We start from the raw sequence: 27,088 nt of genomic DNA on the forward strand, positions 1-27,088 counted from the left end.
AAAAACCACTCACTGCAGTCTTACCATGCATTTTTACCTAATTGGCACAGAGAGAAGTAGTTAAATGTAACAGAAACCAGGGCTTCCAAAGGAAGATAACATTTTTGAAGCCACGATTTCTATTGCTTTTTATTAGCTCTACCTATGGTTTATATGACAAGGGGTCACAGAACAGATGCAGATGCTAAACTGGGTGGCTGAGTAAATGAAGTCAACTTCTGCAGAGAAAAGCAGAAGGAAGTTAGAAGACATGAGTGAATTCACTTTAGAAGCCAAATGAAATTTTGAGTCACTGCTGACTCAAGTAAAATTCCAATTTAATACACCTCTAAAACATAACCTCTTCTAGATAAGTCAACAGTAATCCACTAACCAAATACACTCAGAAGAGAAAGGGAAATTCTGAGTAAGAGTACAAATATGAATCATTATTCTGATAATGTTTTTGTTATTATTTTTGCAGATGAATCTGAAAGCTCTTAGGACTCAATTAAGTTACCACAGCCAATAAAGACAAAAAGCAAAAGCAAGGCAGATACTTTCTGCCTAGACGCCGTGGTGATGGGCACATTAGAAATGAGGTAGATTAGATAGATGAACTAGACAGACACATCTAACTGTCCTCCAGTGCACTCATTTGTTTGACAGCCCGGAAAATGCCAACATTCCTGGGATTAAATGAAAATAGAAAATTGCATTTTCACTGTAAAGTATACACAGAACTTTCCTATGTCAGATTCTCTTTGTTAAAATAAACCAGGGCCCAACCATGTCCTCCCAGAGTGACCCAAAGCACAGTAAGATAAATGACACAGTAAGCAAGGCACAACCAACTGAGAGCCCTTGGGCCGCTACCCTTGTACCCAGGTTTTAGTGGAGTGATAATGACCTGCACACACGTTGAGACATTAATTTTCTCCTGAGCTCAACAGCACCAAATATCCTAAACTGCCCAACTTGCGCTGCTGTCTTGATACTGTAATTCTTTTATCCATGACTTGCAGCTACTTTACCTTTATGGGTTGGTCAAACAATTTTTGTTCTGTGGTGCCTTTTTCCCCCACTTTGTTCTTCAAGAAAGCAAAAGTAAATATCTTGAATGTAAAAAATAAAGAAGAACATTGAGTGGAGTGATTGTCCCCAGAGGTTGCTGGGCCAGGTCTGTCCCCGTGTGCTTTTGCCCCAGCTCTCAGAGCAGCACATGCACACAGTGACACGCGGTTCACACTTGTGTCCCCATTCCGTCTTTTCTCCCAGCGCCAGGCCATGAGCTCCAGCCCAGAGCTGCATGTGGCAGCCTGGCAATCCCCGGGCAGGCTCCTGCTCCTGCCCACCCCAGCTCTGACAGCGCCAGGCCATGAGCTCCAGCCCAGAGCTGCATGTGGCAGCCTGGCAATCCCTGGGCAGGCTCCTGCTCCTGCCCACCCCAGCTCTGACAGCGCCAGGCCATGAGCTCCAGCCCAGAGCTGCATGTGGCAGCCTGGCAATCCCTGGGCAGGCTCCTGCTCCTGCCCACCCCAGCTCTGACAGCGCCAGGCCATGAGCTCCAGCCCAGAGCTGCATGTGGCAGCCTGGCAATCCCTGGGCAGGCTCCTGCTCCTGCCCACCCCAGCTCTGACAGAAGCGCCGCTGAGCCCGGGGAGCTGAGCGACATCCCGGAGCTGCCGGGGAGAACAGAATCCAGCTCCTTGTGACAGTTTTCCCCACACAACATCACAATCAGCCAAACACATTTGTAATCTACTGCAGCTGGTGTTTCTATAATTGATAGAGATATAAAAGCCCTTTTTGCTAAAGTTGTACTTTTGTATTTTTTTTTTCTTGGGGGAGTTGTGAGAAAGCAGCTACAAAAAGCAAGCTTTAAATCTCAGATAATGTAGCTCCCTTTAGAATCCCAAGCTTAAAGCAAGTAGTTATGAGTTTAGCAATGCAAAAAAAGGGAGCTAAAAACAAACATTTATTTTACTTGACGTAGCAAAACAGTGGATTAAAAAGTTAAATCAATGCACCGTCTGAATGGTTCCTGCTGTAGCTGCAATTGCAAATGAAATAAGAATGTTATAAAAACTCGCCCATATTAGGCACATTTGGAAATGTCTCCTTGTAACTGTTCTTTAAGTGTTCTGTCTATGAGCACTAACAGGTCACTGCACAGGAAATGCAAAAATACGTTACATTTTAATCAGGGCATATAAAACGCTGTCTAGAATGTTACATTGCCCTTGGGAATCTGTAGTAAGTAGGGGAACTTTTACAAAGTCCAGGTCACTCTCCCCATTACATCACTGTTAAAAAAAAATATTATTAGGTTACATTACAGAGATGTCATGTATTAGAACTCTCCCAGTTGCAGGATGATGGCTAAGAGATGCTTATTTCCTTGGAGAAACTCATAATCACTCCCTTGTTCCCCTGTTCATATTTTGTGTGTTGGAAATAGTGCATTTTAACTGAATCAAAATGTTTCCAAACAATTATAAAGAGGGAGGACTAATATAAAAATGAGACTCTTCAAATACTCACTGCAACAACAAATTTCAGCACTTTTACCCTAACACACACACACACACACACAAATTGAAACTCTGCCTGGCTGTACCTCACAGGTGATAAAAAATGAAAGAAGGGATTTTAGCAGACATGTTTGGGAATGATTAAGGTAAAATGTCCCTAATCCAAATAAATGGAAACCCAGATGTTGATGGCATCATAACATTCCTCTGCCTCCCTGCAACTCTTTCTGCACATGATTTACATTTGTTTAACCCAAATCACAAGTTTGTAAAATCTTTAATAAGTTCACTGAAACAACAAAAGAGTAATGCAGGGGTGACTGTTTTCCAGATTAACATTCTCAGGATTTTAGTTATTTAATATATAAATGCTGGAGGTGACACAAACCAGTACAATAACCTGAAGGCAACCTGCTCTGCTGAGCCTGGTTCAAGTTTTGTCACTGACTTTCAGATAGAAAGATCAGATTCATAGGAAAAAACTCCCATGGGGCAGCAAATGAAATTAAAATAAAATAAAATAAAATAAAATAAAATAAAATAAAATAAAATAAAATAAAATAAAATAAAATAAAATAAAATAAACCCCTTGCTCTGAGTAAAACCAAAGTCAGAGCCCCAGGGTCCCAGGGCAGGTACCCACACAGCGACCCAGGGACCAGCCCTCTGCCATGGGCATGTTGTGGCAAGAGAGGAGCTCTCAGACTAACAGGCCTTTTTTATCTGAACAGATATCTGTGGTTGAAACTCCTGGCAGGATTCTTTGTCTTGTCTCGGAGCTGCTTTTGTACCACAGCTTCTTCACTGCCTGGAGTGCCCACACTCCACTTGGCCCGATCCACCCTGGCCGTGCCAGGCCCGGCCCCACCACTGACCGACCCCCCCATCCCGCACATCGACACCTCCCAGACACACCAAACAAACCAAATATACCAAAGAATCCATTGTCACACATTCTATGTGGGGTCACCAACCTCTCCATGTGCTGCCTGAGCTCTTCTGCTCTCCTGTTGGCTCTGCCATCCAAGGGCAGCCCTGTGCCTCACTGGCATCATCTTCTCCTTGTCCCCGTGCCAGGAATCGGAATTTTCCTCCTTTCCATTGGGTTTTGCACCTTTTCTAAGCTGCCTGCACTGTGCCTGTGGATGGGATCTCATCTCTGCCATTCAACTGGCATGGTGGGGGCACAGCTCTGGCGAATTTTAAGGGGATTTTTTCACTTTTTCCCCACAGAAGAAGTTCCTGCCTGACAGGCACCGGGCCCACCGAGCCATGGCGGCCCCTCAGGCCTGGCGCTGCCACGCCAGCGCGGCCCGGTGGGAGCTGCTCCCAGAGGGGGCGGACGGATTTCCTGCACACATCCATCCCCAGCGTGAGGCGTGGATGTGTGCCGGCTTTGGGAAAGCCAGCTGGGAGTCACACGTGAGGAGCCACCCTGGCTCCCATCCAGGATCGATCCGGGCAGGAGCGGCCGGACGCGCTCCCAGCCCGAGCTCATGCTCAATACAGTGCTCTACGCTCACCAGGCTATAAAGTCATGCACACAAGTTTACCCCTGTTTTCTGTGGATATTGGATAACTTGATGCTCTCTGCCCCTGCTTGTCCATGTTCTGCTCCCTAAATATCCCTGTTTCCCCTCTCAAGGCCTGGGCTCCAGCTAAACACAAACACAGACCTTTTCTTCATTCTCCTTCGACTGCTCGGACCCGTCACTGCCCCTGCAGCCATTGTCCTACTTATCCCCAGCTAAAACGTTTTTTAAGGCAATGTAATTGAAAAAGAGAAACCAAGAACAGAGCATGCGTGGTGGGGATGGCACGTTGGAGAATGCTGTGTCACCTTCTAAAAATTCTTTGGCAACAGCAACTTTTAGGCTTTATAAGTCAGACAAATTTGGGTGGATTTTCTCAGGGAAAGCAAAAAGATATCTCTGAAAAATGTTCACGTCACTGCCAGAAAGCTCAGTGGTCCCACAGCTTTGAAATAAACCCTGATGAACGTCTCCTAATTTTTTGCCAAATAACATCCTACCCTAAATTACAGGAAGAACATTTTAAGAAAGAAAACACAGATTTTAATGATGGAAATGGTTACTTTGAGCAGCTCAGAACTGGAAATATTAGAACCAGTAGAAATCAAACTTCTCAGCAGGAAACCCCAAACAATCTGGGCTATAAGAACTGTTGAGCCCATAATGCAGAAGTTATTGCTGCCGTGCCCTGGGCTTTCCAGTGCTCCCACATCCACACAACACTGCTCTCAAGGACCCTGCTGGTTTTCTGTTCTTTTCAAGATTTTGCCTACTTTTCCCCCCTTTTTATTATCACACATCTGAACCTTTACCACATTCAAGGCCTGCCAGGCAGATGAAGATGCTGAGCCCTGGGCACCAGTCTTGGCTACATCTCCTGCCCCATCCAGTGCACATTGCCTCTCCAGTCTGAACAGCCCAGATGGAGAAAGAGATCATCAGATAAAAATCAAACCAAAACAATACATCCATAATTTCCACCACAGAAAAGCCTGATGACTTGCGCCGTCATATTTGAGCTGATTTTTCTCATGCACGAGTAGAACAATAACCAGGCAAGGCTAAAAATGCCAGGTCTGAGTCCCTGATTTAGTCAGAGCAGCCCTTGGCCATAAATTTCAGCACAGACTTAAAAATTGATAGAAACTCTTTTTTAATCATCAAGTATTCAGCTGCTCATTACTGATATATGCTTTAATGATATGCCCTTAAATTTGGGTCTAGTTTTAAAAATACGGTTTCCTCAAATTCCATGCAAAATCCAGGCCTCGTAATTTTGTTCTGGTTCTTTTTCCTTTCCAAGGTCTGCTTGAAACACAAAATTTAAGGAGTTTTCTCTGTCAGGTAATGTTTTGTTAGCTTTTGACAAGAGAAAATATTTAATACCCTATTTTTTTTTTCCTGCTCTGAATATTAGTTTAATTGTCACAAATAATTAAACGCTTATGAGGAAGAGATGTCTTCAGACATTTTGACAATACATATTAAGAGACACTTTAAGGCAAATCTGCACAGATCGGCTTTTATTTGTTATGCTAAACGATGATGCATCCTGATTGCATTTGTTCCTTATTTGTGTGTGCAACAGGAGACGTACTGTGAATGATCTGCAAGGAATAAAATGACAGTATTTGACAGGCTAGGAAATGTCTGGGCAAGGATACAGGAGAAGGAACCCTGAAAGGGCATTGTTTATGGAGGGGCAATGGGGAGAGACACTCCCTTCAATCCAAGGCAATGAAAGGCGCCAACAACTAAATTACAGTTAATAACAGTAAGAAATAAACATAAATTACGTATACAAGGCTCGATCTCAAGGACTTTGGACCACTAAAAATATATATTATTATATCAATTATCAACGAGAGACAAATTCCCATCCTGGGAATTTGCATACGAACTCTAATAACCTACTATTCAGAAACAGAGGCAAGCATTAATTTCCACATGAAAAGGAGCCACGGGAGCTTCCCAAGTCCCCAGCTCCAGAGAAGAAAGCCCTACCTGGTGATTCAGCACCTCTGCTCAAGAGGGTAGCAGGTGGTCTCCCAGGTAAGGCAGATCAGCCCTATATTAGCTAAGATTTATTCAGAGTTCCTGTCAATATAATGGCTGAAACAACCATTCCTGAAAGGTAATATGGTGTGAAAATAAACATAAACAATCCTTAATGAATCCATAGGCTATTACTTGCAGCATATTTCTTCTATAGCAATACATACATCTCCAGTTTAGGGAAACAACGCTGCTTTTGATCGAGGCACAATTCCAGTTTACACAAGAGAGGGAACTGAGGGAAGTCCATGGGAATTTGGTGCTAAAGGCTTTTGAAAATTCAGGTCTCTCTTGAGCTGCCCATGTAAGGATTTAGACCCTTGGCACCAGAAGCTAAGCCTCAAACTGTATCATCAGAGATTTCCAGCCACCTCTGGGAGACTGGGTGGAGGAAAATGTGCATGGCCTGTTCAGCTGCAACTAGACCAGGTTTTACGTATTTCTCAGGGCAACGCTTTATAGACAGTCACATCCAGCTCTGCCAAAGAAATGCAGAACAGTTTATGGGAAGAAAAGTAACAGGAACCAAATTCTCTGGTCCTGAAACCTATCACTGGCTAAAAACTAGAATGCAAAAAACTTGATTATTCTCTCTAAAACTCTTGCCAAGTAAAGCTCCTTTGGCTTGTTAGAATTAGCAGAGCTCTGCTTTCTCAAACATGAGTCCTCCCGCTTTTGGGAGCTCCTGACCATGAGCAAAGTGCCTCTTCCTCCACCAAAGGGAATTGCATGGGAGAGATGAAAGTGCACTTCCATCTTCCCCAGGGTCCCAGCTGGCCTGTTCCCTCTTCTCCCCCAGCACAGGCAAGAGCTGGGCATGAGCTTCCAGCCCAGATTTCCCTCCTGGAAGTGCTCTGATGATAGAAATGTGATCTAGTACTACAGGCAGGGAACTGGGAGCAAATTCTGTTTGACCTTGAGCAAATCAGGTAAAACCTCCCGGGTTCAATTTGCCCTTCTGTAAAACCGAGGGGAAATATTCCACATCCCCGGGGTTATTCTGAGGAGCATCAGTGAGAAATCCATGGAAGAAAGGTGGTAAGTGTGAAGAAATATGCTCCACTGCCTAACAAAGGACACAAATATGAGCAGGATCCATGCAGCTAATGAAAAGCACTGGAAAGCTTTTAATTTTTTTAGCATTTAATGCTACAGATGATCAATATAACTACTTAGCTTCTTTCTCCTTTCACGTGTTAATTTAATGCTACTTGTATTGCGCTTATGTATGTTATGACATGCCTGAAAAACACATAAAAAAATAATTTTGGTAGACCAATACAGCAGCTGGCACAAGGTTATGTTTCTTTGATACAAAACATAAAATCATGAAAGACCCGGCGCTTTCCTGTGAAGTCCACTCACCCTGCAGGAAGCAAATGAATTCTCCCTATATGTACAAAGAAAATTGCAGACCTTACAAATTGTGCTGGTGACTCGCCATGCAATTCACACAAAAAATTATTTCTATATGGAAAATTCAGAGTAAAATCTTTCTATGAAAAATAGGAATTACTTCTGTCCAAGTGCAGGGTGAGTGATAGAAACAAGGTTGTTGTCTGCACGCGCCAAACTGCACCAATGTGTAGATTTTCATTCTGATCTCCTCTAAGCAGAGTTTTACTAGGAAAAAAAATCTGAGCTATCAAGGTATTCCAGAGAATTTAATTATTTTCATTAAAAACAAGAACTGTGTGCTGCTCCTTTTTTCAACAGAAATTCTGCACCGATTCCACATAAACAGACCCAATATCACTTCAGCAAAGTTGCTTTGGGAATATGTAACAGCCTTTTTTAAGTTATGAAAGCAATATTGGATGAGATTTACTACAATTTAAGATAAGTGGGTCTTAATTTTATATGAACAGAGAGACTTAAAAAGCAGGCAGGAAGAGTTCCAATTATATTGTGCTGGAATATTAGGCCCTGTGCAAAATTGCCCCTTTTCTGTTTTACATGCATAAAAACAAGCACAACAGGCTTTTCAATTAAATGAGTCTTTTGAGAGAGATGCAGGAAGAGCCAGCGAGCTCCTTAAAACTTTATTGTTTTTTATCTTTGTCAGGTAGGGCTGTGTGTTAAAAATGACCTGTTCTTTGCAGCACACAGTCCTTCCTGCATGTTTTTTCTTCCTGTTTGACCCATCAATTTGAAGGGCTTCCCGAAATGGGAATGCAAGGCTTGATCCGGATTAGTTTTCCCCATGTGCTCAGTAGCTGTGCTTTTCCACAGCCATCCAGAGCTCAGGATGTTTCCCAGAGTCTCTTTAGCATTGGGAGTAACTTTAATGAGCCTCAGTATCATTAGAGGAAGGCAGTTTACAGAACACAGGGAGAAAAGACACAGAAAGGAATAAGATGCAGCTCTAATAGATACAAGCCATGGAGATGAAAGAACGAAGTCAGCATCTCATTTGCATTAATACAATAAAAATACAGCATTAATGTTGCTAGTTGTAAATTTTTTTTCAATAAAGTTCAGCCTGATTATATCTGGGAAAAAGGTAGGCTGTGCATTCCTCATAGTATTTATCCTTTAAAGAGCAGTTACTGCCTATTAACTTTCTACATTTAATTGCCACTAAAAACAATCTCCAGGAAACTTCAATTGAAAGTCGCTCCTCAAGAACTGATGGTCTGAGCTCTCAGAACTGCTTTGTTTATGGCAATACAAAGCCAGAGCTCCAATCCACACAGCTCCACTCCATCATTATGTTCAGTATTTTGTTTACTGATATTATGTGTGTGTATGTATATAATTATACACCCAGACACACACACCAGTTCATCACCAGAATCAGGCAAAAGCAATATTGCCAACCTTGTCTATACAAAAAGCACGAAGCACAACCTCAAAAATCATGAGACTGGCTGAAAATGATGGGAAGTTAAAAACAGTCACTTTGAGAATCAAGGCATTTTTCCTCTGCATGAGAACTTGTAGCCTGCTTGTTTTCAAGTTCCTCTCCAGAGCAAGCAGTTTGAAATAAATTTCCTTTTAAAATGCATATTGGACACTTGCATAACCATCATCAGACTCCAGGAGATGGAGGTTTAAAGAAAATGAAGCCTAACAAAGGACTTCCAGGGGACACCACTCCTAACAGCACAGTTCTCACATTTGGGCAAAGACTGGTGCAATAATGAAAAACTGCTCTGAACAAGCGAGCTCTCCAGGTGCATCCCTCTCCCAGACAGGCACTTTTCTCTCCTCCTTGCAGGTATGGATGTGTGCATGCCTGAAAAGGATCCATTTTCCAGACATTTAGGACTGTTTGTTCTATTTAGCGGTGGAATTTTACCAATACTTGGGACCATCAGGCACTGCACGTTATGAACTCTGTATTTTTCACTATCAGATCCTGTCATTTTGAAGCTATTGTTGTGCCTTTCTTTTTCCTAGGGCAAAGGGGGAAAACATTTCTTTTAGGGAAACAAAGATTCTCTTCATTTTTCTAAATGAAACACTTAATGCAACACTTAGATCAGAAGACCAGTTTTTCCACTTCTTTTTTAGCCTGAGAAAGCTCACAAGGTAACGGATGAAAAGCCAGCAACAGTTAAAGAGGGATGTGTAAATCTAATGGGAAACACTGTGCTTCTGTGATGCTTTTCTCCTTGAAACCTTAAAAAATACACGGTTTGCTGTCAAGGTACTTCTGAGTTGCAGAAGCTGTTATTATAACACGGTAAAAATTACTCTGTGCCAACAGCCTCAAGTGAGAAGCCACCTTAATGAGAAAGAACTGCTTTTAGCCCCTAAAAGCACATGGAACTTTCAGGCTTTGGATTTGCAACCCCATTTTCTGGCATTTTCTTGAGAGCTGCCGCCCCTGTGCACAACATGAACACCGTGCCTTAAAAAAGGCTTCTTTAAAAGCCCATCTCATCTCCTGATACCAGAACCAGTGTGCAGTAATTAACACAGAGCATGGAAACGTGATTGAGGAGGGAAGTTGGCCGAGCAAGCAGAATAGCTCAGCCATACAGACTTCAGGGAAGAAAAGCTCGCACGCGTTAGGAACAGAAGTCCCGAACAGAACTGTCCCTGGATTTAAAGCTTAATGGAAGAATCTGGGCCCTCTTCAGAGACAGAATGCTTCTCAAGGAACGTAAATATCGAATTTTGTAGCTGAACAGCCCAGTCTTACACAGGCAGTCCTTACACAAGCCAGTTGCCCACTGAAGCAAAGTGCTGAGTAAGAGCTGCTGAGCTGGGCCCACTCTCATGTAAATGATTGCAATTAAATAGGTAATGAAAAATCCCTGCTCTTGCATGAATGAAATGTAGGATTTCAGCTCTGAGTGTAATGTGGTTCCAGTTGGCTCCTGTATCAGATTCGGAGACAAATGAAAATGTCTCTCTGCTTGCATGAGCACGCTGTGGGGATAAAACTTCACAAATATTTCATTTTGCAGAGAAGAGGGAAAAACAAAGGCTTATTTTAGCCGCAAAGTCTGTAGGATCCCCCCTTTTTAAGGCAGAATGTGGCACACACATCTCAACCCGAGCAGCGTTAAACAGAATTTGAATAATTTTACTTTGCCTTTGCTAATAATACGTCATCCAGTGGAAGAACCAGGCCTTATTCTCCCCTCCACCAGCTGTCATGATATTTTTTTTACATTTGAGCTCTTAAGATCTGCACAATAGCTTAACACAATAAGTGTTTAGCCTCTGGTTCCAACTGTAATTGATAGAGTACAGTTCCATTCCCTCTGCTGCTGCTAAGTTGGGAATTGCAGCCACAGCAACTGACAGCTTTTTTTTCTCCGCGAGTCTGGAGTTGCTCTCTGGGAGTGATGTCCTCATCGGGATGGGAAGGGAAATGACGGGAGAAACGCTCACGCTGGCCCTGCGCTATGGAGGGACTCCAGGGACCTCTGCTAGGGGAAACAGTTCCTTGAGGTGGGTGCTGCTAATAAGAGCAAAAATCAGGAGGAGAAAGCTCCGGGAGGAAATTCCCAAAATCCTGCCAGTTTGGAGAAAATGGGTCTTCTCAGAGAGCACGGAAGAGGGAGAGCATTTATGCACTAGAATTTCTGACAATGGACATGTTTTCAAAAGTGCTGTAAAATTGTGTCATTTACTGATGGAAATGTCTTTTGTTTCCCAGTCACAGGGGCTGAACTCTGGGTGCGCCCCGCTCTTCAGATAGTGGGGATATACTGGGCTTGGATAAATCACAGCATAATTCAAATAGAGAAACAGGCACTAAAATGAACGTGATTTCAAATTGTCCCGTTCAGGCCTGAGTTCTGACACGGGAAAAAAATATTTCCGAGCAGCTTTGGGCTTAGGAGCCGACTGCAGAATTTAACGCAGATGGCGACTAATTTTGGTGCCTCTTGAGTTGCAAAAGTACCTAATTTGGAATATATTTAATTAACCAGGATTTAAAGGCTCCTCTTGTTTGTGAACACCTTGGATTTTTTGTCATCTGTCAGCATCGTGATGTGCACTGCAAGTGAAGGGTTCTGAGGCATGAACTGTTTAGGTGGGTTTGATGTGCAGTTGCTTTTCTGGAGGATGTTGAAACAAAACAGAGCTGCCATTTCTACAGTTTCATTCAGCACTGCTTCCTTGGAATCTGCTGCCATTGCCCCTGATATAAAGGATACAAATAATCCTGGAACAGCCACAGTGCTCCTGGTTACATTTATAGATATATCTCGCTGCCTTTCGCCACAGAAACACACAGAGCAAGCCTTTCTGGTCATTTGCTCTGCTCTCTGCAGAAGCATAATTTCGCTTTCTAAATATGATTCTGGTTTAAATAACCTTTACTACAAAGGTGCAAGCTGCAGCTTTAAAGAACTCCCTGCTCACCATCTTCTGCTTGCTGCTCTATGAGGACTCTTCCAAAAACAAACCCGTGTTATTCTACAGCTCCAATAAACAGAATAAATGTGCCTGAGACTTGCTTCTGCTGTACTTTTCCCCAGCTTTGGTTCTTAGCTAGTCTGTTGGGGCTGAGAGAGAAAGAAAAGTGGAAATATAAAATTTCACCCGCAATGGGCGTTAAGTCCAGATTTCTCTTTGCAGGCTTTAAAAAAGCAAACTACCAATTCATGATCACAAAATAAAATATGCACATTTAAACAAGCTGCAGGGGAAAGGAGAGTTTAATCCAGTGAAATTGTGTTTGAAAGCTATTTCATACCCCTAGGAATAAAATCTGAATAGCAATTCTGCTTTGCTCCCACCCTTCTTCCACCCTTCTGTTAATATATTACCATTTGTTATGGAATCGTTACGAGACTTTTACCCCAGAGGTGGCTGCATTTTGCTGAAGGATGAAGTACTTTGAGGGCCTGAGCCTCTTCTTGCTCTCAGGAGCAGTCAGAACTCACTGATGCTTCGAGGGAAGCGATGTCTGATTTGCACCTGAGCGGGAGAAGAATCAGGCCCCGGGTTGTAAAGCCCTTTGTGATGCGTTTGGGTGAAATCTCCAGCACAAATGGGTTGTTTATTGTAAACACAGGTCCCATCCTAAAGCAGGCACTGATGGAAAGAGCTGCAACTCTCTGCCTCAAGAACTATCGACTTGGAAATGACACTCTCAAAAAGCAAGGATGATTCAGAAAATACTCGGCCCTGCAAATACCAAAATGCGTTTGACATCGTTTGGGTGTTGATGTGAAATAAAGTGTCTCTAAAAGTGTAATCGGAGAGCAGAAATCCCCATCATCACACATAAATAGTGCCCCATTTATCCAATTATACTCCCTTGTTTCATTACAAGGGTCTGGAATATATTTCTTAGGAATACAAGGATTAAAATTAATAATAGAAAAGGACAAAATTGCCATGTATATTTCTCTAGATAGATTTTCATCTAACAGCAGGACTTCCCTTCTGATTCACTCGCTGGTTCTCTCTAACCTTTACATTATTCATTAATCAAACTCGAAACCTGCTTTCAAAGTCAGTGCATGGCAGTAATTATTTACAGTTGTGCATAGTATTTAATTTTAAGCAATGACAAAAGCAGGCATGTCCAGAATCATAAGGCTTATCATTTTTCTTCCCTTGGAGGTGAACTATCTGAAGAAACTAAAAGTTGCAAACTTCTCTTCAATATCTCTGCTGCCATCGAGACAAAATGCAGTGCAACTGATACCTTTGAACTTGTACAACTAAAAATAAATAAAAGTGAAAATTAAGTAATATATAATGTATTAACTCCTTTAAATAAAAGGACTAAGGAGCTTTTCTATCAGCCTTGATGAGAGATTCATTTCTTATTGCACAGTCTGTCTCCTGCCACTTTGAGGTATTTTTCACCATACAGAACAGAACCTCAGTAGTATCCCTGAAAATGAAAGTCAGTTTTAACAACTATATACAACAGGCACGTCTGCTCTTTGAAACTCCCCCCTACCCCCCACAAACACACAAATACAACTTCAAAGCAGGAGAACTATTGCAAATGTATAAACCTACTTCAAATAGTTCTGCTGGCTGAAACTGGACTGCATTTGCAGTATTTTGCTCACCTGAAACAACATTGATCTGAGGAGAAATCTAATCAAAGAAATGCACCACTGAAGAGCAATGCACATTTTATAATGAGAACGAGAAAGGAGAGATCTAATTGTGGTCATACGAGTTTCTCCCTTGTCATTAAGATCTTAAAAATGCTGTAGGATTCTGGATAAAAACATCTCTTACTGTATCTCAGCAGGGAAATCCTGGGAAACAACAGCATGGGCTTTGCTCGCAAAAATTTACTTACTGGAGCCTCTGTTTCTAAAAAAGAACACGGTGCCCCTGCCACGAAAAGATACTACACACACTCCAAGTGAAAATTCTACTTTGAAACCCAAATAAAATGAAGCCTCGTATTCCTGACAGAGAGAAAAAAGGAGCAGTTCTAGCACTGTCACTGTGATGATCAGCATCCATGAAAAAATAGCTATTTATTTATCCTGCAAGTTGAAAATGTGAATGCCTTACTCAGATCAAACCTCTTGGTGAAGAAAATAGTAACAGCTGATATTAATAATATCTGAATTATCCCGAATACACAAATATATTTATGTAAATATATATACGTGTGTGTATTTTTAGCGTAACTGTTATTTATGGCATTGACCATAAATTTAGGATCTTTGCCTGCCAGGAATCACACTGGCAACCTGCATAGGTACATTCACAGGGCACGTCCCAAAAGCTTCTGCCTGCAGCCCATTGTCCTGCACCCAAAGAAATCCAGGCAAGGCTGTAAGTTGATAAAAGTTCTGCGTGTCCCAGTTTCTCTGGGATGACATTTCCCTCTGCGTGCATCCCAAGCACAACTTCGCAAAGTTTATTCAAGCGTGCCACTAAACTTGCCCATACATTTTGTCCCACATTTGCTGTGCTACACCCAGGAAATATTCACAAGGGCAAGGGGAAATTTTTAAAGTAAAGACATCAAATATGAGTTTTCTTTAAAGAACTAATCCGAGGAAGGACACAAGGGAAAAAAAGAAGGGAAAAAACCCGCCTACATTAAAAGCCAAACAAGATAATAATTGTGCATGTCTGGCTAAGAGAATCTAGAGGGCAAGCCTTACGTCATTGGCACTTGGGTTACCATGGTGAGTGATTTATTGATATATATCAAGAATGAATAGATCAAAGGCAGCAAGATGACAGGTGATCAATCAAATGTCAAATCAAAGCTGGCAATCAACTGGAAAGCTGATTTTTCAGTGGGTGGGTCTGGCAGAAGAAAAATGAACTTCCATATTGCGCTTCCCAGAAACAAAACCCCACCACACTATTAAAAAAAAAAATAAAAAGCAATTAAGGAGCCTGAAAGAAAACTCTTTGAAAAGATTTACTATACAGACCCACTCGTCTGTTTCTTTTTCTTGGCCCCCAAAAGAAAAAGAACACCCTACAACGACAAACAAAACACTTCCAAAGTTGCAAACTATTTTCTTCTGTTAAAAAAAAAAAAAAAAGAAACACATTGCAAAACCACTTGGCATGTGCAAATATATAAGCTCGGCTACAAAACAAAAGAAGGATTTGATTTGAAAATGTGGATTGTCTTCTAGCAGTCAGAACGTTTCATTTTATTTCCTGTTGCAATTTTCACCACTGATGATCAAAGGCTGAACTTCCCCACCGGGTTCATCAGCAGAGAGAGTCCCTGTACTATTTCAGGCACACACAGCGCTCACACACACACACACACCCGGCCAGAACTGCCACCAGAAATACGGCGAAATAAAAGATTAAACACCCCGACCCACTTCGCGAAACACACGGATCCAAAGCGAAAGCCACCGGGAGGGGGAAAAATCAGAAAGGAAAAACAAAATCTATCCTAAAGCCAGAAGCAAAGGGAAGCCTGACTGCTTTCGGTTCGGGCAGGAGAAGGGGCAGGGGGAGAAGGGGCGCCGAGGGAAGAAAGTTGGGGGGAAAAGTTTCGGCAGGGCAGCGGCAGCGGGGAGCGGCGGCAGCGGCAGCGAGCCGGTGGCAGCGGCGGAGGGCGAGGGGACAGCCCGTGGCAGAGCAAAATCTTGGCAATAAGGAATGAAACTGGCTCCACAGACTTACGGAGGGAAAGGGAGGGGGAGGGGGATAAATAAATAAAGATCCAGCCCGGAAAAGCAAGGGTGACCCTAAATAATAATAAAGATGGGGGGTAGGAGTGGAAGGAGTGGAGAGACAGAGGCTGTGCAAGTGGATGGCTTCTCCTTACCTGCAGCCCGTTTGGGTGCTTGCTGTTTCCTCCTTGGCATCGCTCTACTTTCTCCAATCTCACTTCTGTCCCCAGATCCGAGAGCCCTGAGACGCTCCTGAGCCGTGTTCCTCTGCCTCTCAGCTGCTTCCCCAGCACCCCCCTCAAGCCTCCCCTGCCCCCCTCCTTTCCACTTCACTGATAGGAACCTGTTTGGTTTTTATTTTATTTTAGAGATCTAGGTTTCTTTCTTTCTCTCTCTCTCTTTTTTTTTTTTTTTTTTTTTGGTTGGCTTTTTTTTTTTTTTTTTTTTTTTTTTTTTTTTTAACTGTTGCAACACTTGATTTGCTTTGATTCAAACATCCAAGCTCAGGAGCAAATGAAAGGCGCCCACAGTGCCAGAGAATGGTAATAAATAAATAACAAAATAGATCTGTATATATTAAAAAGGCAGCTCTGGAAAGACTGTGGGGCTGGCTGCTTCCTCCCTTCCCTGTCCTGTCCTCCTCCTCCTCGCAGAGCTGTATGGCGGAGCGGTGCCCGGGTGTGCGCGGTGTGTGTGTGTGCGTGCGCGTGTGAGCGCGGAGCGCTGCAGGTTCCGTGCTGTCAGATGCCAGGCAGTGAGTGATATGGGAGAGGACAGGGAGGCTCGGGATGGGAGGAAATGTGGGATCCGCACACACACGCGCGCACACGCACCCCTGCGCGCGGGCACACGCGCGCACACGCGCTCACACACACACACACACACACACGCGCGCACACGCACACACAGGCAGGGCGAGGCGATGCCAGCAAACATCGATCCACCGAGCAAACTGAGCATTAACAAACTCCTCCTCCGCGACCCGATGACAGGAGGAAATTTACTCCGCGCAGCCGGGCGGCAGAGCCGTTCATTAAAGAGACAGGGCGCCGGCACCGCGCCCGCCGCCGCCGCCCCGCCGCCCCCCGCGGGGACACCCCCGACCCGCGACCACCCCCCGATGCGGGGCCCGTCCCCGGTGCCGGAGCATCCCCTCCACGCGGGACCAGCCCCTTCATGTGCGGGACCACCCCCCGCTGCGGGGCCGAGCCCTCCCCTCGCGGGACCCCCCCAAGACCCGCACGCCAGGCGGGGTCACCCCCGGCCCCGCAGGAGGCGCTTCCCAAGGGAGGGCGCTGCGGGCGGCCGGGGCTGGGGCGGCAGCGCCGTCCGCGCCTTCCGCCCGAGACAGGGCGGTTCCAAGGGAAAAGAGGGATTTGCAGCAATGATCCCGGTGCGCGGGCGGGTGCGCTCCTGCCGCTGGGCTGCCCGCGGCTGCCGGGTCACCGGGGGTGCTCCTCAGGTGTGCCCGGGGCTGGGGACCGGGGGATGCTCCCTCAGGTGCTCCCGCCTATGGAGAGCCTGGGGCTGGCGACCAGGTGCCTTCCCTGCCCGGGGTCTCTCCCCGCACCCTGAGGTGTCCCAGCCGTAGGACACGAAGGGATCAGAGGGTTGGACATACAAGTTCAGTGAAGTTTAGGTGAAACCCCTCTGCTCCCCTAATTTCCCCTGGCAGCTGGATTTAAGGAGAGTCAGGTACATCCATCAGGCGCTGCTGCACCCTCCTGGGAACCCAAATCTCTGTCCCCTCCAGCCGACCAGTTTGTCACCCTTTCAGAGCCCCCCAAACTGCCAGGCTGAGGAGGCGCAGGCGGCACTGGAGCTTTGAACAGTGTTGGTCCCTAAGACACACGGACACAACTTCCCCTGCCCCATTTATTCTTTCAGCTTTAGGTGTTTTGGGGTTTTTTTCCACAGCATCTGTGAACACCTTGAGGGTTTAAATGTGATTTGGGGTGGAAAGGATGGACTAATTTCTATATATTCAACTATAATTTGCATAAGACCTCCTAAAAGTGGCATTTCTGATACTCCAGATCTTAAACCAAGAGATTGCTGTAGAACTGAGTTTTTACCTCTTTTTTTTTTGTTTCTGTTTGTGCATTTGTCTCTTTCTAATGAAACTGTTGGGTTTAACAGGAATGATTTGTATCCCTCTCAGATGAGTCTGTTGGAGTGGGCTCTGTTACAAAGCACCAGCAAGAGCCACTGTGTTGTAGCCAGTGTCACTGGGCCATCTGCAAAGCACACGCCTGCGGCTCCAGCAGGGAAGGGCTTCCACAGCCCCCTAAGTGACCTTTGTGCTCAGCAGCCCAACACCAGATTGTGTTTGTGGAAGTGTCCCCCTAACTGATTCCACTGAAATTATTTGATAGCCTTCCCTGTATGAACTCCAGCAATTTTTATATGCGATAGGAAGGTATTTATTGATGCAAGCATATGCTTAGTTGGAAAGATAAAACAGGATAACGCTGTTAAAAATACTTATTAAAATACCTGTTTTAAATACTTATTTTTCCACTTCTGCCTGGCGTAACTCACCCGGGAGTGAAGGGCTTTGCTTGAATCGGTGGGAATTGCACGGATCTCTGATACCTGTGTGCAGCACGTGTAAAACCCTGCTGGTGCACACCAGGGATTTCAGCTTTGTCTCCAGTCCAGGCAGGTGTAAACACAGGGCCAGGAGGGGCCACAGCGGTGGGACAATTGTCCCTGCTCTGGGATGAGGAGAAATGACACACTAACTGACTTGATAAGTGCAGCCTGCACCTGGGTCAGGTAGTTCAGGACAGGGAGGCAAACTTGGCGTTTCTTTTCACATTTCATGCTGTCTTGATTTGAGATTTTGAACCCTTCAACTTCTGCATGTTGGCCCCCAAATCAGAAAACTGCAGATACCTCTGGCTGGTTTTCTGTTTCCTCTCCTCCCCGGCTGCACAGAAAGGTGCTGCACCTCTGATAGATTGTTTATTATGAAGGACTGTGAGTTAAATGCTGTTTAACACCGTGATGTTTTAATAAGATTTCTCCCAAACCGCGGGGCACACCGTGTGTGTCTTGGGCCATTCTCAGGCATGAGGGGGTGGCAAATGACAGAGTCTGCTCCTATTTTAACCTCTCTGTCTGGGATGTGCTGCTCCTGTGCGAGTTGCAGGGACAGGAGCTCTGGGTGCAGGCAGGGCAGCAGCTCAGCGGGGTCTGGGATCTGCGAGTGGCAGCTTTTGTTCTCCAGAGCCGTGGCTCCGATCCAAGCGCACGCACTGGGGATGGGATTTGTATCCGTGGCGCTCGCAGCCTCAACATGCAAGATGAGAAAGTCACTGCTTTAAACGGTTACTCCCTGGGGAAAGGGAAATTGAGAAGATGGACTTCTGAGTGGAGCAGTAGTGAGATGGCACCCTATCCTCGGTGATAAATGGGAGCATTAACAAGGCTTGGTCGAGAGGAACCCTACAGATTTATGGCTTCCTGTCTCCACCAGCAGATGCCATTATGGCTGACAGAACAGAATGCCTTTCAAGAGGGAACTGGGCTGGGATTATGAAGATGGGGAAAAAAAGCAAGCGGAGTCTGGTGTCCATTTTTATCCACTGGTCAGAATTGGCTGATAGGTTTGAATAGAACTGGAACTGCACAGCGATCGTGTGCTCCCTGCTCCTGTTATTTATAACGAAGTTGGTGAAGGTCATTTAGCATCTCTTTTAGCACAGGAAGAATCCATAATATTTACTGAAAGCATTTTTGCACTCTTGAAAATTAGAGATAATAAAATGAACAGATAGCACTGGAGGCTTCCTTGGCTTATCCAATGGAATAATCTCAATGGGTGCTTAATGTTTACTTTGGAAATGCAGCAAATGATTCTGAAGCTATATTGAATTTTATCTATTTTTATTACATTGCAGAATAATATTTCTCTTTCCTGACAAAATGTTATGACCAGTAATAGCAATGGCAGTTATGCATGTTCAAAAAAGAGTAATCAAATCTCATGCTTCAGGGCATGAGCTGAATTCCCCACTGGGATCCAGAAGGAATTTTTTCCCCCCAAATATAGCAATATACAATCAAGTAGATATGTTCTTAGAGGATTTTCAATTTCTTGGTTAGGTGCAGATTACATGGAGCAACAGTGTGACCTGGGATTGTGAAAATCCTCTCTTGCTGTAGCTTTGGGCTGGTTTGGGTCTGATTTTTCAACCTAATGAGTGTGATTTGTTGTGCTTACAGTAAAGTTTACAGCTGCTTTTGTGCACAATAAAGGGCCAAATGCTCTTTGTGTACCTGACTCTGATAACAGTTCCCATCACATGTAGTCACAACAAGCTCAGCTGTGTGACTTGCAGTGTTTTATCTTACTCATTTTTGTTGTCTGTCTTTCTTTCAGTGACTGCTCTGCTGATAATTAAACGTGGGGATTTTTTCTTTCCTTCTTTTTTTTTTTTCCCCTAGAAGTTATATATATGTAGGTACACAACTCCTCTTGAATGAAATTCACAGTGTTGGTGACCTCTTTCACGCTTTGCCTACCACTTTAGAGAAAGAAAAACTGGAAATTCTGACAAGTCCTACAAACAAAGAAAGGGTTAGAAATATTTGATCTGATAAATAAAAAAAAATCCGTATTTCCAGTTAATGACATTTTCAGCCTTAGTGTTTACTTTTATCTTTTTAGAATTATTGGGGGAAAAATATTTTTTAAAGAATTTGGGTGCTTTGGGTGATGAGGATGGACTGAAGAGTCCTTGGAAAAAAGAGAGTATCCAGTGATCTGCTGCAGTCCCTGGCCAGGGACAGCATTAACTCTGCTCATTTCACTGGGGCACATTTGACCAACATGATGCAGACTCAACAACTCCTCTGGGCAATCCCTTCTAGTGGCTCTACCATAGAAAAATTTATCCTGCTCTTGGAGAACTGCTTCTTTTTGGGGCCTTCTCAAATAAAATGGAGAGCAGTTTCTGTCCTTCCTCTTTGCAGCAGTTTTTAACGCCTTTGCAGGTGCGTAACCTCCACTCCCCAAACCATCCCCACCTCTTCAGCCACCCCTCGCACGTCGTGTTCCCCAGGCCTGGCCCTCATTTCACTGCTCTGTGCCTGGACAACACATGTTTAGAGGTGCAGTGCCAAAACCTGGCTGCTGGATTGCGTTTTCCACCTCCCCAGCACCGAGTGGGATTACTTCACATGTCTAACACATGACACTGCTGTTTACATGTCCCAGTTTGACACCCGCCCTTTCTGCAGCAGCATGACACTGTTGACTCACGGAGAGCTTCTGATTCACTGCAGCCCCAGCTGCTTTCTTGCAGAACTGCTTTGTAATCAGTTGTCCCCATCCTATATTTGAGCAGTTGATTATGCATCAGTGACAACTTTGCACTGATTCATCTTGAATTGCATCCTATTTTTTCCGAGTGTTCCTGCAATTTGTCAGGCTCGTTCTGGATTACAATGCTGCCTTCAAAGGCTGCTGCCGTCCCCCCTGGCTCGGTACCATCTGCAGATCTGCTGCTCAATATTTGCTGTTCCACCTCCTGAGACATTAATAAAAGTATTGGATATTGCCAGGCCCAGGACACACTCCAGACATTATTCCAGCCTGACAATGGGCCATGAGGGGATAATTCTGGAGTGTGATTTTCCTACCTCTTCCAGCCCCCTGCAAGTCATCCCGAGGATGTGTCGCCCAGGGAACAAGGGACAGGACAAGGGAAATGGCCTTGAGCTGTGCCAGGGAAGGGTCAGGTTGGACATCAGCAGGAATTTCTCCATGGAAACAGTGGTCAGGCCTTGGATTGGCTGCTCAGGGAGGTGTGGAGTGCCCATCCCTGGAGGTGTCCAAGGAACGTGGCATTCAGTGCTCTGGGCTGGGGACAAGGTAGGGATCAATCACAGCTTGGACTTGATGATCCTGGAGGTTTTTCTGGAAACTATTGGGCCTCCACAAGATTTCAGGGATGGCCACTGGTAGTCCTTAGATTCTTCTAAGACCTGTTTAAAGGTCTGACCTATTCTCTGTGGTTTCTAAATGCTCTTGAAACTCTTCTCCTCCTGCAGCCAGAGCTCACCCTCCTCTGACACTGGCCTTGATTATTTTTGCAATCTGATCACAGCTGATTCCCAGAGCAAAGATGAAAGTAAAAAGGGCTTTCTTAGGGTGATCTGTCAAAAGCTTTCTCCCTTTGCTGAGTGACAGATGTAATCTTTCCCGGGTTTTTCCTGCACAGAGAAGGCACTTACCAAACACTTTCTCCTTATTATGTTCCTTCGAGTTGTATCTCATTTGGTGACTTTCTCTTTGTAATTTTTTCCCTGTGTGTTCATGGTCACTGTGAGGAGCTCAGATAAGTCTTTGCTGCATGTTTTGCACATTTAGACATGTACTCATTTGTTTATGGGATATATATTCAGGATTTTGCTTTTGTAAGACTATTCCTTGCCATGCTATAGAACAGCCCTTTTCCCTATGAAAGGGTGGAACAGCAACACTGGGGCAAAATCCTTTTTCCCCTTTTTCTGCACACAGATCAGTTTGGTGGGGTGGTAGGGAAGGTTAAATTTCCCCTCCAGGGGTCAAATGCTGGTATCAGCAATAATTTCTACTTTGAGTCATGGCAGCATTTCCAGAGCCCTTTGCCTTCTGATCTTCAGTACGGGATTCACCCTTTGGCTGCAAAACAGGCCCTGGGTTTGAACTCCCATCCCACTGCAAAAAACTCATCTTTTGGGGCCAAGAAAGGAGAATTTTGAGCAGTGCAGGGGTTTGCAGAGCTCTGGCTGCAGCCACCTTCTCCAGCCACATCTGGGGTTCATCTCCTCCCCGGTGTCACCAGCTGAGGTCTCACACACGATCTCGCTCAGAGCTTCACATCAGCTCACCGTGCATTCTTTAGCCATGACATCCTCCTTCCAGAATTTAGAATTCGGTCTTGCAAAGGCTGGAACAGCCTGGGAGCTTTCAGTTTAGGAACTGAATTTCTCCTTCCTTAAATCACAACAAGTCTCCAGTGTGAAGAAACCAGAAATAAGCACTTCACTTTTTCTGAAATAAGCACAGCAACTCTGTAATATCCTTTCCCGATAAACCAGCAAAAGCAGCTAATCAAATTAGTTTGATCTAAAAGTTGTTCAGGCCTCAACCCACAAACCTCCTATTTTCTTCAGTAGATATTAAGTCCCTGATCAGCAGGAACTTGGACTAGTGCATTTATTTTCTTTCCTAAAAAACAGCAAGACCATTAGAATTTTTGGAAATAATAACAATTAGCTGGAACTGCGCAGGAAATGGACTGTAGTCTTCAACAAGTCCTTGCAAAGAGACGTAATTTAAAAAAAGAAAAGCTGAGAACTGCCATTTTTAGGGGGGAAAGCGACATCAAGGAGGCAGTGTTCTTCCAGCTCCTTTTTTCTTAAAATACCAGGTTTCATTGAAAAATCTGTTTTAATAGATCCTTAAAAATAAACTTTGAATGTTCAAATTATAAATGGAGATGTTTTATGCAATGCCTGTGTGGCTCCTGCAAAGTAGAAGTTTGGAGATGATATCAGGGGTTTTTTTTCCCAGTGAATCCAAAATATGACTGTGCACTGCTGTAACTTGGAAGGAGGAAGTGAACAGCACAGGGACTGTGTTTGGCTGTCCATGAGGCCACCAGTGAATTGTTTGTCTTTAATTGGTATGATTATTTTTATTATTTATAGCTACAGAATGAATTTATGCTGAAAATTAGAATAATTGATAGATCTGTAAGATAACATGGCCCTACAGTGATAGTGGTGCTTTGTAAAGCCTCCAGGATTGTGTCTCTTATACATGGGGAAAAGGTGAGGCACTAAGGGCTTTCAAAATCTGTAATTCCCAAAATTGTCACTTGTCCCATGTCCCTCCAAGTCATCCTGGGGTTTTTTTCCATGTCAAGTAAAGATAAATGGACAAACACAGTTTACACATACCAAGCACATTTGTTTAATAAACAGTGCTGAGAAAGTTGAACTGAAATTCTAAAGCCGCTAAAAGGGACAAAATGCTTAATTTTGGATCATCAAAGTGTTTCAATTGAAATGTAAATTTAATAAGTTGATGTAAGGGCCAAAGTGTTTGTACAGCAAAAAGCAAAAATTCAGAAAGCAAAATGTGAGAACTAAAGGAAAGCAATGGTTTTTTTCCTACAGAAGAACTTCCCAAAGTTTTTTCTGAACGTTCATGAGAACATTTGCACCTGGGCCCAGAGACTGACCCTGCCTTTCTGGGTGGGATTCACTCCAGGTGTTCCCAATCTCCATCCAAAGAGATGCTGCAATCCCCCAGCAGCAGCAGCTGGAGCAGGGCAGGGGCACTATTTAGGTGAGCTGCCGAGAAGGGCTCGGTTTTGGTAGGCTCAGGGTGCTCTAGGCTGTGGTTTTTCCCTTCCAGTGCTCATCCCACCTTGCCTCTGCACATTATTCTCTCAGGTAAGGGATTATCAGTCATATTTTTTTTCTTGTGCATCTTCTGTGGTCTGGTTTGAATTTGCTCTGTTAAGGAATTTCTCTGAAGGAAAAAAATCATTTTTCTTCTCTCCATAAGCAGAGAGAAACTCAAGTTTGCAGGTTCACCTGCAAGCTCAGGTACTAAATTCAAGTCTTTAGGCCTAAGCTGGTAACATATTTAATGTTTTCTCTGTAATCAGTGTGTCTTTAGCTTTAAAAGTTGGAGTTTTATCAGTGGATCACAAACAATTGAGAAGCTGGGCACGGAAAGCAGAGAGAAAAATTTTGGTAGAAATGTGTGAAATTTATAAAAGGAGCACCTCAGAAATGTGAGAGTTATGTGGAAATTTAAAACACTGGGAGTAAAAACTGCGAGGAAAAGTAGTTTCCTAATTGGAAATTTAGGAATGAAAAGTAGGGTGTTCAGAAACAGAACTTACTGTTCAACATTAGTAATTGGTTTTGTGTTAAAGGTGTCAAAAAGAAGAGTGATACAAACCTGGACAATCAGTATTTTTTTAGTGTGGAGTAACAATGCTGTAATTGTGCTTATTCAGGAAAAATGCTGTGTGGTGCTCTTTCTTTGATTAAAGAAAAGTTCTGGGAGTTTTTAGTGGCTCTCTCTAGTCAGAATATTCTTTCCTTTGTTGCTAAATGCTGAGGCTCTTCTGGAGCACCTGTGGCACTGGTGGCAAACTCCTTCCATCTCCGTGTGCTCTCCCAGCTGCTTCAGAGCAGAGCTCTGCAAACTCCCTCAGGGCTGGAGAAACCAAAGCCAGGTGTGATCCAACCCCTCCTTAGCTCCTGGGAGTGATGAGTCCCAGGCTGAGGGTGATGCCTCATTCCCAGAGAACTGAGATTTGGGACCTGTTGGAAAATTTCTGGTTGTTACTTTTTTGTTCCTTGTGAAGCTCAGTGTGCAAAGGCTCTCTGAGAGAGATGTCTGAGGCTGTTCAGGTTGGCTTGTAGGGTTTTCCATAAAAAAAGGATATCTAATGGGGGAATGGAATTTGAGGTTTGTGGAGCAATGTTACAAAAGGAGCCACAGAGCCATTTTCATGGAGATTGAATAACGCTTTTATGGTCCTTTCTCTACTTCTGCTTTTAGTATAAATGGTGTAGCAAATACAGGTGAAAAAAAAAAGCAAAAAAGCGCCCACCTGTCAAAATATAGCTCTGTTTGGTTACCTCTGTCCATGGGACAATTTTAGTAACCTGTCAATCAATGGGCTGCTAAATAGCCTCTCCAAAGCACAATCTGCTATTTCAGACGACATCAGTGTGTCAATCATTTATTGAATCAAAGCCAAATTTGAAGCAAAGCAAGCCCAGTTTGTCAATCACTGCTCAGTATTCTCTCCACTAACCACCTGACAGCTTTTAACTTTTCACTTTTATATTCCATGCAGCTAGTTAAGATTCTTTCATTTTTAATTGGCCTTCTTTTGTGATTGGTAGCTAAGCAACTAATATGTTGTTTTATATGGTAATAATGGGCCCAAACTTGAGAGCTTTCTTGACCATTCCTATTTGTTGTTGGGAAATTATTTTCCTTCAAGTTGCTAAATAGCAGATGTAGCAGAAACAGTTATTTAATTATGGGTTGTCCTGTTGTTTCTATCTATAAACACTTTTGGCACTGTTTAAAAATAAATACTGCATGCGCTGGCAAATATATACTGAGTGATTTTAACTCCTGATAGAGTCCTTTGGAATTTCACTGCTCATTTACAGGGAAAACTGGGTGCAAAAAGGAAAGTATTGCCAAAAAAGCAGTTTGGAAAAATATTAGCAGAGGACAGAGCGAGAAATCTGTTTCAGAATCCCACTAGGCTTTAATCCAACCTGATCAGCTTTCAGTCTTAATTTAGGTGCAATTAAATTTCTGAGGCCAAGTACAGTGCTGTGAGCCACCATCTCTCAGAATAAGCCAAAAAGTCCTTCCCCAACCAACTTGTCTGCCTTTTTTTTGTGTGTTCATTTTGTGTGCTTTGATTTAATTAAAATTTTCTGTGCCTGAGATGTAAAACTTTTGGGTCAGGAGTGGGGCCCCCAGAGGTGACCCCAGATCTTGGGGTGGTTTCCATCCCCTGTCCCCATCATGCACAAGACAAGCCCTGCCTTTCATGTGTGTAAAATGAGCCCACAGCTCCTAGAAAATGCTCCTGCCTTTCTATTTCCAAAGGCTGTCATCAGTAAAGCCAAAGTGTTGTTCTCAGACAGAAAGAATCAACTTTCTGTCCTTCCCATGAAAGGAAGTTTGGGAAAAGAACTATTTCTGTGTTACATAAAATTCTATTTTGGGTTCAAAAGAGTTTTCTTCATTTAATTCTTTTGCATATCTGTTTGATGGGCTTCTGGCTGTCTTTTGACAGACTGCTGTCATCTGGTTTGATCCAAAACTGTGAAACTCCAGATGTGCCCAAGAACTTGGGAGAACATGGGCTTAGTTTTGTGAAAAGCTGCAGGAGGCTTTGAGGCAATCTGATACAAAATGTACTTCCCAGCCCTATTTGAATTTTACACTGGGTTTTGTACTTCTTTTTACCAAAGTAAAAAGCAAAAGAGACTGGCAGCACATGAGGCTCGACAGTGGAGAGGCAAATGGGAGCTTTGGAGCCTGGAGTGTTGCAGAAATCCAGCCCAGTGTTAAATGTGGGCGCTTTTCCCCACTGAGAAGCCGAGGGAGGCTCTGGAGAGCACTGAGAAATATTGGGGCCATGTCTATGCCCCTCTTAGGATGAAGATCCCACCAGACTGTTGAGTTTGGGTAACTAACAATCAAAACCAAAAGCTGTAAAGCAGATCTTCCTGTGCAACTCCATGAAAACAGCAAATTTGCTGGCAAAGGAGTTCTTGAGGAAGTGCCTAAAGATATAGTTTGGTTTTTCTCCTCTTGATGGGACTTCTGGTGCCTTTTGTGGCTATCCATGGCATTAACTAATGATTAGCTGGAGATCAGAGACACTCT

The 27,088-nt window shown here is 43.8% G+C and overlaps 1 protein-coding gene and 1 long non-coding RNA gene across 3 annotated transcripts in view; one reads left to right on the top strand and one right to left on the bottom strand.

Annotated features, from left to right (window-relative positions):
- Nucleotides 1-15,929, bottom strand: part of TSHZ2 (teashirt zinc finger homeobox 2) — a 205,995-nt gene extending 190,066 nt beyond the window's left edge. For both annotated transcript variants that reach the window (XM_069034377.1, XM_069034376.1), the window contains exon 1: nucleotides 15,801-15,929. In XM_069034377.1, the coding sequence (XP_068890478.1) occupies nucleotides 15,801-15,840 (40 nt within the window). In that variant the 5' untranslated portion in view covers nucleotides 15,841-15,929. The remainder of the gene's footprint in view (nucleotides 1-15,800) is intronic.
- An 8,063-nt stretch (nucleotides 15,930-23,992) lies between these two features.
- Nucleotides 23,993-27,088, top strand: part of LOC138121133 (uncharacterized) — a 74,487-nt gene continuing 71,391 nt past the window's right edge. Inside the window, exon 1 of the long non-coding RNA XR_011156094.1 lies at nucleotides 23,993-24,099. This is a non-coding gene — a long non-coding RNA (uncharacterized lncRNA). The remainder of the gene's footprint in view (nucleotides 24,100-27,088) is intronic.

This window comes from Aphelocoma coerulescens, chromosome 20 (genome assembly GCF_041296385.1).
Source record: "Aphelocoma coerulescens isolate FSJ_1873_10779 chromosome 20, UR_Acoe_1.0, whole genome shotgun sequence".
NCBI lineage: Eukaryota > Metazoa > Chordata > Aves > Passeriformes > Corvidae > Aphelocoma > Aphelocoma coerulescens.